Raw genomic sequence first — 15022 nt, forward strand, 5'->3', positions numbered from 1 at the left:
TATAGGAGCCAGTTACCAGGCAGTCCCCTGGAAACTACTGTACATTTCCCCCTAGGGCCATTTTCCTGGTCGCATTATGTAGATACAGTATAAACAAGTACAAATACAGTATATGTATATTGTGTGGTGTCTTTGTTTCGTATGGCATACGTCACTGGTAGTTCCTATTGTGCTGGGTTAGACCCTACTCTAAAGTAGGAGCTAATTTAGTTCCCCCAAAAGACATTCCTATAACTAAATTATTAATTACTAATTAACTAAAAAATGCCAAAAAATGTGTACTTCTGCTACATTACCTTTGAACATTCCTCTTACTCAAAACTAATTCATTTAATTTCTTTCCCACAGGACAGAACCTGCCAACTTCGAGTCAGGCCTCAGCTTCAACCTCTCGAGGCAGAACCACATTGAATCCTGCAGGACTCGCTGCAGCAACTATACCAATACAAATTCCTCTCACATCAACTACCACATCAACCACCGCTGTTACACCCCCCACTCAAGCTCTGACTGGATCAGCTCTTAATAACACAACTACTAAGTCAAATACTGATGGCTTAAACACATTGCCTTCACCTTTGTCTTACGTAACCACTCAAACGACCCAGAGCACGTCAATATCTGCCCAGACACTTTCAAGCAATCACATTAGCCATCCAGTCAGTGGCTTCAGCACGTCTGAAACAACAGCCAATAACACGACAGCAAGCTCTCCCACTGAACCAACTGTCATGACTCAAGTAACCAATCAGACAGCAGTTCTACGAACAACGACGTCCAATGCATTATTCACAGGTACAGCTATTATCACTGCGTTCTGATTGTCTTTTTTTTTTTTCGTCTTTTTTGGAAAAAGACAGATGGCTTCTATTTCGGTGATAATTACAGGATATTAAATCAAATTCCTTACCCTCATTCTCTCATTCTGCCACATATTACATAATTTATACATTATAAAATTACTCTTAATGTTTCAATTCTTTGATGTGCCTTTTCATTTGTTTCAGCGCCATTGGTGGTACAGTGTAACTTTTCCCAATACTGCGCTAATGAATGTAAGAATGTTTAGACGAAGCCTATTTTATTCTCTGAAGACATAATTAAGATCCAATATGGTGATTCTTGAGAATGTGTAATAATATCTCTCTTCTTACATCACAGCATCGTATTACTGGATGCTTGTGGAGGTACATGGCTCTAATATGACTGAAAGAGATATTCAAATTTGGGTATGAACAGATTTTTTTTTATTAATAATACTTTCTTAGAAATAATAATAAAAGTTATTAAAAAAACATTTCATGTGTACTATCAATAATAATAATAATAATAGGTATTATTAGTATCATAAGGAACCATTTAAGAAATAATAACAATAATATTTTGTGTGTGTGTATTTCTGATGCTTCCCCCATTATAATCAGTTTTCAGATCGTTTTAACATGAGCATCTGCTCTGCTGGAGTGTCAACAACAGAAATCAATACCACATCATGTCAAAATGACATAATCTTTGTGGTATGTAGTATTATTTGTATTCAAAGGTCAGGGCTGAACTTTGATGTTGTCCAACATTGCATCATTATAAAATGTATTTTTCATTAATATAGACTGCTGAGGTTAGATGTGAAGTGAAGCAGAACATCCAGTAAGTCAATCCCAAATCTCTAAGCTACACGAAAAACATGATCTCATTGTAATTCAACATTAAGTAACAAGTAACTACTGCCCCCTTTCTTACAGGTGGACAAACTGCACTGTGCTTTTACAGCTGAGCCAGCCTGTGAATACATGCATCCTCCGCAAGCGGGTGGAAAACGGGACTATCGACCAATCAATCCAGATCCAGCTTCTGGGAGATGTAGAAAGAGTGGGTGAGTGAAACAAAATATATCATATATATCAAAATATAGACATAAATAGTGACTTCTATATAGAATATAGAATACTGTTATGGGTCTGTTAAGAACTTTAAAAACAGCAGTTTAAAAGATAATGCATGATTAATTGATCATTTTTTAAATCTCACAAAATGGCTTTTGTTCATAGGAATAGGCCTGTGCCCAGAGAACAGTACTACGCCCCCTGGAGATGGTTTTGTGCACTGCACATCTCCATTGTCTTACAATGGCATCTGCAAGAACCAGGGACCTGTAAATGTCACATGGTACGATATGCTACTGATTATAGACTTGCCACACTCTTACAATAGTCCTGCATGCAATTTGTTTAAATTTGAGATTGCATTATTCATTTCCCAAAATTCCCTCTTTCTTGCATTAGCTCTTATACGGAGAATGGCTTTGCTCCTAAAGACTTGGTTGCTAATCAATCCTGCAATGGTGAGTGTTCACTCTTTGGACTCATGGTCATAATTTTCTGACTAATACCAGTATGATGTTCAAAATTGAAATGTTGTTCTTTTTTAGTTGAGAACCAACAACATTGTGAGTGTCACGTCTCTAACAACAACGGTGAGTGAAACACAATGAATCCATGTATGAGTATGTTCAAGTACGTGTTGTGGACCAATCAGACTCCAAGCTCTTTCCCCTACCTCTCTTTTAGAGACATATTATGCTATTCGTCTAAATATTACAAGCCCAGATGTGAATTTCACCGACGTACAGAACTTGGTGAGTGTCTCAGAGAAAAGGTTTTAGTGAACAGGTAAAATGGCTATAGAAAATTTAAAAACATTGCCATCTAGTAATGATTTTCAAGGTACATCTATGGCTTACCGTAAGTGACTTACAGTAAGTGACAATATAGATGTTGTCTTATTAGTTCTCTTGCTCCATCTAATAGGTTGTACAGTTGAGCATTCCCTGCAACGAATCCAGAATGCTAAGGTATGTCTGCAGTTTCCAAATATAACACATACGTGTATGTGTGTGTGTGTGTGTGTGTGTGGGATGCATTAAATTGATCAAAAGTGACAGTAAAGACATTCATAATATTACAAAATATTTGTCCTGTTGATCTTTCTATTCAATAAAGAATTTTTCCACAAAAATATTACGCTGCACAGCTGTTTTCAAGATTGATAATAATGAGAAATGTTTCTTGAGCACCAAATCAGCATATCAGAATGATTTTTTAAGGATTATGCGACACTAATAGAGTAAGTCAATGAATATTATATGTTGGTGAATATAATTTCTTTATTGTTGGCGATGTTCCATGTTCATAGGTCTCCTTGTAAATCTGAAGTATCCAATTTGTATCAGGTAAACATCCATTTGTTTTCCATCTTTAGCAAAATAATCTTGTTACATCACATCATGTTTTCTGTATCTGCTCTGAAAGGCTATGTTTGATGCTTTACAGGGAATACACTTGGAATGTTTTGGAGAAGGAACAAGGTACGTTGTGCTATCATGTGTGTGTTTTTGAGTATTTGACTCAGCATGCATTTATGTCAAATTAACACATCTATTATTCCTCAGGCTCTACACATGTATGTTGATTCTGCAGCTGTCAAAACAGCTGGATGTGTGTATTGTTAGTACTGCTATTGCCGTTCTTATGATGAACAGTACCAACATTAGTTTCGATGGACCTCTAAGTAGAATAGGTGAGTGTTGAACTGTATGTACTGGTATTTCACATTTACAGCTTATCCAAGTGGTGTAAACACTAAAAATACAATTTTTTTTTCTATCTCTCTACTATATAGCCATATGTCGTTCGCCCACTTATTCAGAAACCATTCCTTTGAACTCAACATTTACATGGGTTGCTGTGAATCTCAGTGCCAGCCAGAACGAGGATATCAAAGATCAATTGAGATGGTAAATCTTGTATTCAGTCCAGATTTTACACTGTGCACATATGTGTCAAATTTCAATTATTTAATTATATATGTCTAATGGGCTATAATCACACTGTAAAACTAAATTTCGGAATATCAAATTTAAACCAAATTTTATGCTTAAACATTCAAATCACATTCCAAACAGAATTATTCAAAATAATACAAAAGAAAGAATTGTTGGCGGTGTGAACACAGCCACTTAACATGATTTCACCAAGTACTGTAGGTGTGTCTAGATCAACATCCTTGTTGGTCTTAGATTTGTGAATTGAACATTCTTATCACCCTATCATTTCGTCCTTATTTTAGCAGTATTTAATGGTTAGGATTTTTTGTTTGACAAGAATATTGTCCCATTACTAACAAGAGCACTTTCCAAACAAACTTTCCGATCCTGCTTTGTTTTCCAGTGCACAGGGTCAGACGATTGCTGTTCTTTTAAATGAGAGCTGTGAGATCTCACCTTCTATATCCTACACAACTCAACTTGGCCCTTCAAAAACAATCTCTCAGAGCACGGCTACATTTCCAGAGATTTCTTCTCCATCAGTAACTACAGACTGGTCACTGACCAACCAAACCCACCCTGCAGTCACACCGTCCAGAAATATCATCAACACTTCTGATACACCTACAGTCCTAATATCTAATACATCCATCAACAGTACAGCCACTCAATCAAACACTGTTTCACATAATACGACAAGCCTGCCACTCAATCCAACACTTGATATAACAACCCAACCAGTCAATACAGCAGGTACACCAAACAATATAACAACCTCAATAGTCAGTACAACACATACAACACATGATGTAACAACTCAAACGGTCAATACAACAGGTACAACACACAATATAACGACCTCACCAATCAGTACAATAGATACAACACTTGATATAATAACCTCACCGGTTGCTACAACAGATACACCAAATAATATAACAACTTCACAGATCTATACAACAGGTACTCAAAACAATGTAACATCATCTCCGGTCAGTACAACAAATGCGAAACACAATATAAGTACCCCACCAGTCAGCACAAGTACACAAAACAATATAACAACCTCACTGGTTATAACAACAGATACAACACCCGATATAACAACCTCACCGATCAGTACAGCAGGTACATCACACACTATAACAACTTCACTGGTCAGTACAGCAGATACAACACACAATATAACAAGCCCTCCAGTCAATACAGCAGTTACACCACACAGTATAACAATCTCAATGGTTGGTACAACAGACAATATGACAAACTTGCAAGTCAAAACAACAGAAATGACACCCAATATAACTTCACTGGTCCATACAACAGATGCAACACACACTATAACAACTTCACCGGTCAGTACAACAGATACAACACACACTATAACAACTTCACCGGTCAGTACAACAGATGCAACACACACTATAACAACTTCACCGGTCAGTACAACAGATACAACACACACTATAACAACTTCACCGGTCAGTCCAACAGATGCAACACACACTATAACAACTTCACCGGTCAGTACAACAGATACAACACACAATATAATAACCTCACCGGTCAGTACAACAGATACAACACACACTATAACAACTTCACCGGTCAGTACAACAGATGCAACACACAATATAATAACCTCACCGGTCAGTACAACAGATACAACACACACTATAACAACTTCACCGGTCAGTACAACAGATACAATACACACTATAACAACTTCACCAGTCAGTACAACAGATACAACACACAATATAACAACTTCACCAGTCAGTCCAACAGATGCAACACACAATATAATAACCTCACCGCTCAGTACAACAGATACAATACACACTATAACAACTTCACCGGTCAGTCCAACAGATACAACACACAATATAACAACTTCACCGGTCAGTACAACAGATACAACACACAATATAATAACCTCACCGGTCAGTACAACAGATGCAACACACACTATAACAACTTCACCGGTCAGTACAACAGATACAACACACACTATAACAACTTCACCGGTCAGTACAACAGATACAACACACACTATAACAACTTCACCAGTCAGTACAACAGATACAACACACACTATAACAACTTCACCAGTCAGTACAGCAGATACAACACACACTATAACAACTTCACCGGTCAGTACAACAGATACAACACACACTATAACAACTTCACCAGTCAGTACAACAGATACAACACACAATATAATAACCTCACCAGTCAGTACAACAGATACAACACACACTATAACAACTTCACCAGTCAGTACAGCAGATACAACACACAATATAATAACCTCTCCGGTCAGTACAACAGATACAACACACACAACACACACTATAACAACTTCACCAGTCAGTCCAACAGATGCAACACACACTATAACAACGTCATCGGTCAGTACAACAGATACAACACACAATATAATAACCTCACCGGTCAGTCCAACGGATACAACACACACTATAACAACTTCACCGGTCAGTCCAACAGATGCAACACACACTATAACAACTTCACCAGTCAGTACAACAGATACAACACACAATATAATAACCTCACCGGTCAGTACAACAGATACAACACACACAACACACACTATAACAACTTCACCAGTCAGTCCAACAGATGCAACACACACTATAACAACGTCATCGGTCAGTACAACAGATACAACACACAATATAATAACCTCACCGGTCAGTCCAACGGATACAACACACACTATAACAACTTCACCGGTCAGTCCAACAGATGCAACACACACTATAACAACTTCACCAGTCAGTACAACAGATACAACACACAATATAATAACCTCACCGGTCAGTACAACAGATACAACACACACAACACACACTATAACAACTTCACCAGTCAGTACAACAGATACAACACACAATATAATAACCTCACCGGTCAGTCCAACGGATACAACACACACTATAACAACTTCACCGGTCAGTCCAACAGATGCAACACACACTATAACAACTTCACCGGTCAGTACAACAGATACAACACACACTATAACAACTTCACCAGTCAGTACAACAGATACAACACACAATATAACAACCTCACCGGTCAGTACAACAGATATAACACACACTATAACAACTTCACCGGTCAGTCCAACAGATGCAACACACAATATAATAACCTCACCGGTCAGTACAACAGATACAACACACACTATAACAACTTCACCAGTCAGTACAACAGATACAACACACAATATAACAACCTCACCAGTCAGTACAACAGATGCAACACAAAATATAACAACCTCACCGGTCAGTACAACAGACACAACACACACTATAACAACTTCACCGGTTAGTACAACAGATACAACACACAATATAATAACCTCACCGGTCAGTACAACAGATACAACACACACTATAACAACCTCACCAGTCAGTACAACAGATACAACACACAATATAATAACCTCACCGGTCAGTACAACAGATACAACACACACTATAACAACTTCACCAGTCAGTACAACAGATACAACACACACTATAACAACTTCACCAGTCAGTACAACAGATGCAACACACACTATAACAACGTCACCGGTCAGTCCAACAGATACAACACACACTATAACAACTTCACCAGTCAGTCCAACAGATGCAACACACACTATAACAACCTCACCAGTCAGTACAACAGATACAACACACACTATAACAACGTCACCGGTCAGTCCAACAGATACAACACACACTATAACAACTTCACTGGTCAGTACAACAGATACAACACACAATATAACAACCTCACCGGTCAGTACAACAGATACAACACACACTATAACAACGTCACCGGTCAGTCCAACAGATACAACACACACTATAACAACTTCACTGGTCAGTACAACAGATACAACACACAATATAACAACTTCACCGGTCAGTACAACAGATACAACACAAAATATAACAACCTCACTGGTCAGTACAACAGATATAACACACACTATAACAACTTCACCAGTCAGTACAACAGATACAACACACACTATAACAACTTCACCGGTCAGTACAACAGATACAACACACACTATAACAACACCAGTCAGTACAACAGATACAACACACAATATAACAACTTCACCAGTCAGTACAACAGATACAACACAAAATATAAATTCACTGGTCCATACAATAGATACAACACACAATATAACAACTTCACCGGTCAGTACAACAGATACAACACACACTATAACAACCTCACCGGTCAGTACAACAGATACAACACACACTATAACAACCTCACCGGTCAGTACAACAGATACAACACAAAATATAAATTCACTGGTCCATACAATAGATACAACACACAATATAACAACTTCACCGGTCAGTACAACAGACACAACACACACTATAACAACTTCACCAGTCAGTACAACAGATACAACACAAAATATGACAACCTCACTGGTCAGTACAACAGATACAACACACACTATAACAACTTCACCGGTCAGTACAACAGATACAACACACAATATAACAACCTCACTGGTCAATACAACAGATATAACACACACTATAACAACTTCACCAGTCAGTACAACAGATATAACACACACTATAACAACCTCACCGGTCAGTACAACAGATACAACACACACTATAACAACACCAGTCAGTACAACAGATACAACACACAATATAACAACCTCACCGGTCAGTACAACAGATACAACACAAAATATAAATTCACTGGTCCATACAATAGATACAACACACAATATAACAACTTCACCGGTCAGTACAACAGATACAACACACACTATAACAACTTCACCGGTCAGTACAACAGACACAACACACACTATAACAACTTCACCAGTCAGTACAACAGATACAACACACAATATAACAACCTCACTGGTCAATACAACAGATACAACACACAATATAACAACCTCACTGGTCAATACAACAGATACAACACACAATATAATAACCTCACCAGTCAGTACAACAGATACAACACACAATATAACAACTTCACCGGTCAGTACAACAGACACAACACACACTATAACAACTTCACCAGTTAGTACAACAGATGCAACACACAATATAACAACCTCACCGGTCAGTACAACAGATACAACACACACTATAACAACTTCACCAGTCAGTACAGCAGATACAACACAAAATATAACAATCTCACTGGTCAGTACAACAGATACAACACACACTATAACAAATTCACCAGTCAGTACAACAGATACAACACACACTATAACAACTTCACCGGTCAGTACATCAGATACAACACAAAATATAACAATCTCACTGGTCAGTACAACAGATACAACACACACTATAACAAATTCACCGGTCAGTACAACAGATACAACACACACTATAACAACTTCACCAGTCAGTACAACAGATACAACACAAAATATAACAATCTCACTGGTCAGTACAACAGATACAACACACACTATAACAAATTCACCAGTCAGTACAACAGATACAACACACACTATAACAACCTCACCGGTCAGTACAACAGATACAACACACACTATAACAACGTCACCGGTCAGTACATCAGATACAACACAAAATATAACAATCTCACTGGTCAGTACAACAGATACAACACACACTATAACAAATTCACCGGTCAGTACAACAGATACAACACACACTATAACAACTTCACCAGTCAGTACAACAGATACAACACAAAATATAACAATCTCACTGGTCAGTACAACAGATACAACACACACTATAACAAATTCACCAGTCAGTACAACAGATACAACACACACTATAACAACCTCACCGGTCAGTACAACAGATACAACACACACTATAACAACGTCACCGGTCAGTACATCAGATACAACACAAAATATAACAATCTCACTGGTCAGTACAACAGATACAACACACACTATAACAAATTCACCGGTCAGTACAACAGATACAACACACACTATAACAACTTCACCAGTCAGTACAACAGATACAACACAAAATATAACAATCTCACTGGTCAGTACAACAGATACAACACACACTATAACAAATTCACCAGTCAGTACAACAGATACAACACACACTATAACAACCTCACCGGTCAGTACAACAGATACAACACACACTATAACAACGTCACCGGTCAGTACATCAGATACAACACAAAATATAACAACCTCACCGGTCAGTACAACAGATACAACACAGAATACAACAGATAAAACACACAATATAACAACTTCACCGGTCAGTACAACAGATACAACACAAAATACAACAGATACAACACACAATATAACAACTTCACCGGTCAGTACAACAGATACAACACACAATACAACAACCTCACCGGTCAGTACATCAGATACAACACAAAATACAACAGATAAAACACACACTATAACAACTTCACCAGTCAGTACAACAGATACAACACAAAATATAACAACCTCACCGGTCAGTACAACAGATACAACACACAATATAACAACCTCACCGGTCAGTACATCAGATACAACACAAAATACAACAGATAAAACACACAATTTAACAACTTCACCGGTCAGTACAACAGATACAACACACAATATAACAACTTCACCGGCCAGTACAACAGATACAACACACAATATAATATCATCACTGGTAAGTACAACAAGTACACCACACAATATAACCTCACCAGTCACTATAAGTGATACGACACTAAATATAACAACCTCACCAGTCTATACAACAGTCACACCACTCAATATAACAACGCCACACATTAATACAACAGGTACAACGCTCAGATTAACTGTCACAAGTCTAAATTCAACAATCCCTCAAGTCAGTACAACAGTCACATCATTTAACACAACTGCTGTGACAGACACAACACTTGATAAAACTATAACAACTCTCAATTCATCCATCACTCCAATTAATACAACAAGAATGACACTTATTACAACTGTCATACCACTCAACTCAACTGCACTAAATTATACATCAGCCACGACAACGGTCACTTCTGAAAATGAGAGACAATCTTACACAAGTAGTTCTCAATTCTCTGGTGCAGAGTTCACCAACACAACCTTTCCGCCAAATACAACACTGTTTAACTTTACAATACCATCACAAACCACATTACACTTAAATACAACAACACCCCCAATAAACACAACACAACACAACGGCACAATTACAGAAATCTCAAATAATACAATCCTAGCAAACACAACAGAATCACCAATTAACACATATGAATCAAACACAACTCAACCACTTGACAATACAACTGAATTCAATACAACCGCCATTCCGTATGAGACAACACAACTTCTGAATAATTCTACACTTGAGACCACAGATGCTGGAACTGATACCACAACATATACACCACAAATCAGTGATGTAACTTATTCCAACATAACAGATCCCCTGTTTAATACAACACAATCAAATACAAATACAGGTATTGCACTGAATGTAACCATCTTCAATGGGACTGATGTCAATCGTAGCATCAACACAACCGAGACCTCAAATAACACATCAGAATTTAACACAACAGTAAGCCCTGCAGTTAATACAACACAATCAAATACAACAGCCTTTACAATGAACACAACCTTGTTTAACACAACATATATTCCACTGAATGTAACCATCTTCAATGGGACTGATATCAATCATAGCATCAACACAACCGAGACCTCAAATAACACATCAGAATTTAACACAACAGTAAGCCCTGCAGTTAATACAACACAATCAAATACAACAGCCTTTACAATGAACACAACCTTGTTTAACACAACATATATTCCACTGAATGTAACCAACTTCAACGGGACTGATATCACTCGCAGCATCAACACAACCGAGACCTCCAATAACACATCAGAATTTAACACAACAGTAAGCCCTACAGTTAATACAACACAATCAAATACAACAGCCTTTACAATGAACACAACCTTGTTTAACACAACATATATTCCACTGAATGTAACCAACTTCAACGGGACTGATATCAATCATAGCATCAACACAACCGAGACCTCCAATAACACATCAGAATTTAACACAACAGTAAGCCCTGCAGTTAATACAACACAATCAAATACAACAGCCTTTACAATGAACACAACCTTGTTTAACACAACATATATTCCACTGAATGTAACCATCTTCAATGGGACTGATATCAATCATAGCATCAACACAACCGAGACCTCAAATAACACATCAGAATTTAACACAACAGTAAGCCCTACAGTTAATACAACACAATCAAATACAACAGCCTTTACAATGAACACAACCTTGTTTAACACAACATATATTCCACTGAATGTAACCAACTTCAACGGGACTGATATCAATCATAGCATCAACACAACCGAGACCTCCAATAACACATCAGAATTTAACACAACAGTAAGCCCTGCAGTTAATACAACACAATCAAATACAACAGCCTTTACAATGAACACAACCTTGTTTAACACAACATATATTCCACTGAATGTAACCAACTTCAACGGGACTGAAATCAATCATAGCATCAACACAACCGAGACCTCCAATAACACATCAGAATTTAACACAACAGTAAGCCCTACAGTTAATACAACACAATCAAATACAACAGCCTTTACAATGAACACAACCTTGTTTAACACAACATATATTCCACTGAATGTAACCAACTTCAACGGGACTGATATCAATCGCAGCATCAACACAACCGAGACCTCCAATAACACATCAGAATTTAACACAACAGTAAGCCCTACAGTTAATACAACACAATCAAATACAACAGCCTTTACAATGAACACAACCTTGTTTAACACAACATATATTCCACTGAATGTAACCAACTTCAACGGGACTGAAATCAATCGCAGCATCAACACAACCGAGACCTCCAATAACACATCAGAATTTAACACAACAGTAAGCCCTGCAGTTAATACAACACAATTTGACATCACAAACACAACACAAATAGATATAACAACCTTTCCAACAACAGAAAATATTACCAGTGGGCCAACTGACTCCACTTCAGAGCCTGTCACAACAGTTAGTCTCCATAACACAACACAGTCAAATGGCACAATAGAAAAAGCCTTTACTGAAAATACAATCAGTAATGCAACTACAACATTCAATCCCATTAGTATTCCAAACAACTTAACAACAAATACTACCTTTATTAGCATTGTCACAAATAGCAGTACAGTTCCCACAACTGCTCTGTCAGCCATACTTCCAAGCTCTCCTCAGAACAGCTCCACTTCCACAACAGCAGCTCTAATCTTTGCTCCAACTAATACAACTGAAGTCACCACAAGACCCGTTCCAGATGTGCCAACAACACCCTCCATTACAGCCACTTCAGGTTTGACTATGCTTCTTGACTCAACATTCCAAAACTGACTATAGCTTCTTGACATTCCGAATATAAGTGTTGTTTCTAGGTTCATGCATACACAACAGTGGTATCAAAAAGTACTGAGACACTAAGTCACTCTTAAAAGGGATAGTTAACCCAAAAATGAATAATTTAGTCATCATGTACTTACCCTCATGTTGTTCCAAACCTGTATTATTTTTTTTTCTTCTGTGGAACACAAAAGATATATATATTTTGAACAATGTCTTGTGTCTCAGTGTTTTTTATTGTTCATATAATGAAAATCAGTGGGGTCTGAACAGCATTGGATCCCACTGACTTTCATTAAATGTATCAATCATATTACATTATGAAATATCAACGCAAGTAGCATTTACTTTAACTATAACAAAAAGGCTTTAGTTTGCAGATGCCACTTGATATTTTGTATCCAATGCAATGAAATGCAGGCAGTGTGATTTAAGTATCTAAAAGTGTCCAAATTTGTTTTAAGGTCACAATATGTGTATCTATAACTACAGCTCATTTGATTTGTTAATTTTTCAGAAGCAACAACTAAAAGCCCAGACTCAGTGGCTAACGATCTTCTGAATCAAACACAGAATGTGGCATCTCTAAATTCAACTCAGGTGAATCAGCTGGTCAGCCAGCTAGAGAATATTCTCTCTGCACCGAATATTAGTGTGGATCTGGGCCGAACAGTGCTGTCCGTCATCAACAACTTTCTAACCAGCCCTGCAGATACTGTTGCTGCCTCTTCTAATCGGTGAGATACATGTGTAACACAAGCATTCAAAACAGTCTGACACTGTCAAACTTGAAATAGCGGATGTAAATATTATATTGTGTTTTGTAGATTAATCCAAGCTGTGGATAATTTGGCTCTAAAACTTGTGATTCGGGACCAGACTGAGAACATTGTATTTGATTCACTCGCTTTGACTGTGACCAAAGTTGATGGCACCAACTTTGGGGCAACGTCATTCTCAGTTGTAGATCCCTTGAACCCACAGGTAATGACAACTGAAGTCCAAAGCAATTCATTAACAGTTTGGATGTTTTTGGAAGTGCAATGACTCAAAATGTCTGATTATATAGGTCACAAAAGGATTTCAAAGACAAGTCAGGGCAGTGGAAAGTTCCTCCTCAATGGGCAAAATAACACTACCTGCATCCCTGACAGAGAACCTCTCTCCAGAACAACAGAAGATAGCCTCAAGAGTCCAGTTCACCTTCTTTCAGAAAAGCACTTTTTTTCAGGTAAAACTGGGTTGATTTTCATATAATAAAAGCACCATCAGACATCAAGAACAAGATGAAGATGTTTGTACATAACTTTTGCAGTTCCCCTCAAATTGAAAAATTTGCTCACCCTTATGTCCTTCATGTCTTTTCCATTCAATTAACATGCACTTATGCTTCAAAAAGGATACAAAATCACCATAAAAGACACCCAACCCTGACCAGATAACATTTTCAGAAATAAAGCTGATGTCAGATTTGATTCTGCCACTTTTCTTCAGTTTATTCTTTGGATTTTCTTGTATCGACAGGATAAAAACATGACACAGATGCTGAACAGCCACATTCTGGGCTCTAGTCTGGCTAACCTGTCAATCAAAAACCTGAGGGAGGGTGTCGAGTTTACTCTGAGGAATAAGCAGCCCGTTGCGGTGTGTGTGTGTGTTCACATATAAATTGTACATCATATGTCACTGCCAGCTGAAA

The 15022-nt window shown here is 37.7% G+C and overlaps 1 protein-coding gene across 3 annotated transcripts in view; it reads left to right on the forward strand.

Annotated features, from left to right (window-relative positions):
• Nucleotides 1-15022, forward strand: part of adgrg2a (adhesion G protein-coupled receptor G2a) — a 32330-nt gene that overhangs the window by 13679 nt on the left and 3629 nt on the right. Inside the window, exons 7-24 of one of the 3 annotated variants that reach the window (XM_079862871.1) lie at nucleotides 349-795; nucleotides 1008-1055; nucleotides 1162-1229; nucleotides 1425-1517; nucleotides 1610-1647; nucleotides 1743-1873; nucleotides 2049-2166; nucleotides 2283-2341; nucleotides 2429-2473; nucleotides 2568-2635; nucleotides 2808-2851; nucleotides 3193-3229; nucleotides 3330-3364; nucleotides 3449-3576; nucleotides 13841-14060; nucleotides 14151-14307; nucleotides 14393-14554; nucleotides 14848-14967. In XM_079862871.1, coding sequence (XP_079718997.1) covers nucleotides 349-795; nucleotides 1008-1055; nucleotides 1162-1229; nucleotides 1425-1517; nucleotides 1610-1647; nucleotides 1743-1873; nucleotides 2049-2166; nucleotides 2283-2341; nucleotides 2429-2473; nucleotides 2568-2635; nucleotides 2808-2851; nucleotides 3193-3229; nucleotides 3330-3364; nucleotides 3449-3576; nucleotides 13841-14060; nucleotides 14151-14307; nucleotides 14393-14554; nucleotides 14848-14967 — 2018 coding nt within the window. Of the gene's footprint in view, nucleotides 1-348; nucleotides 796-1007; nucleotides 1056-1161; nucleotides 1230-1424; nucleotides 1518-1609; nucleotides 1648-1742; nucleotides 1874-2048; nucleotides 2167-2282; nucleotides 2342-2428; nucleotides 2474-2567; nucleotides 2636-2807; nucleotides 2852-3192; nucleotides 3230-3329; nucleotides 3365-3448; nucleotides 3577-9965; nucleotides 11312-11343; nucleotides 13280-13840; nucleotides 14061-14150; nucleotides 14308-14392; nucleotides 14555-14847; nucleotides 14968-15022 lie in introns of those variants that run through there. The other 2 variants (XM_079862870.1, XM_079862872.1) reach the window with 2 other exon arrangements.

Source organism: Squalius cephalus (assembly GCF_949319135.1).
Source record: "Squalius cephalus genome assembly, chromosome: 25".
Lineage (NCBI taxonomy): Eukaryota > Metazoa > Chordata > Actinopteri > Cypriniformes > Leuciscidae > Squalius > Squalius cephalus.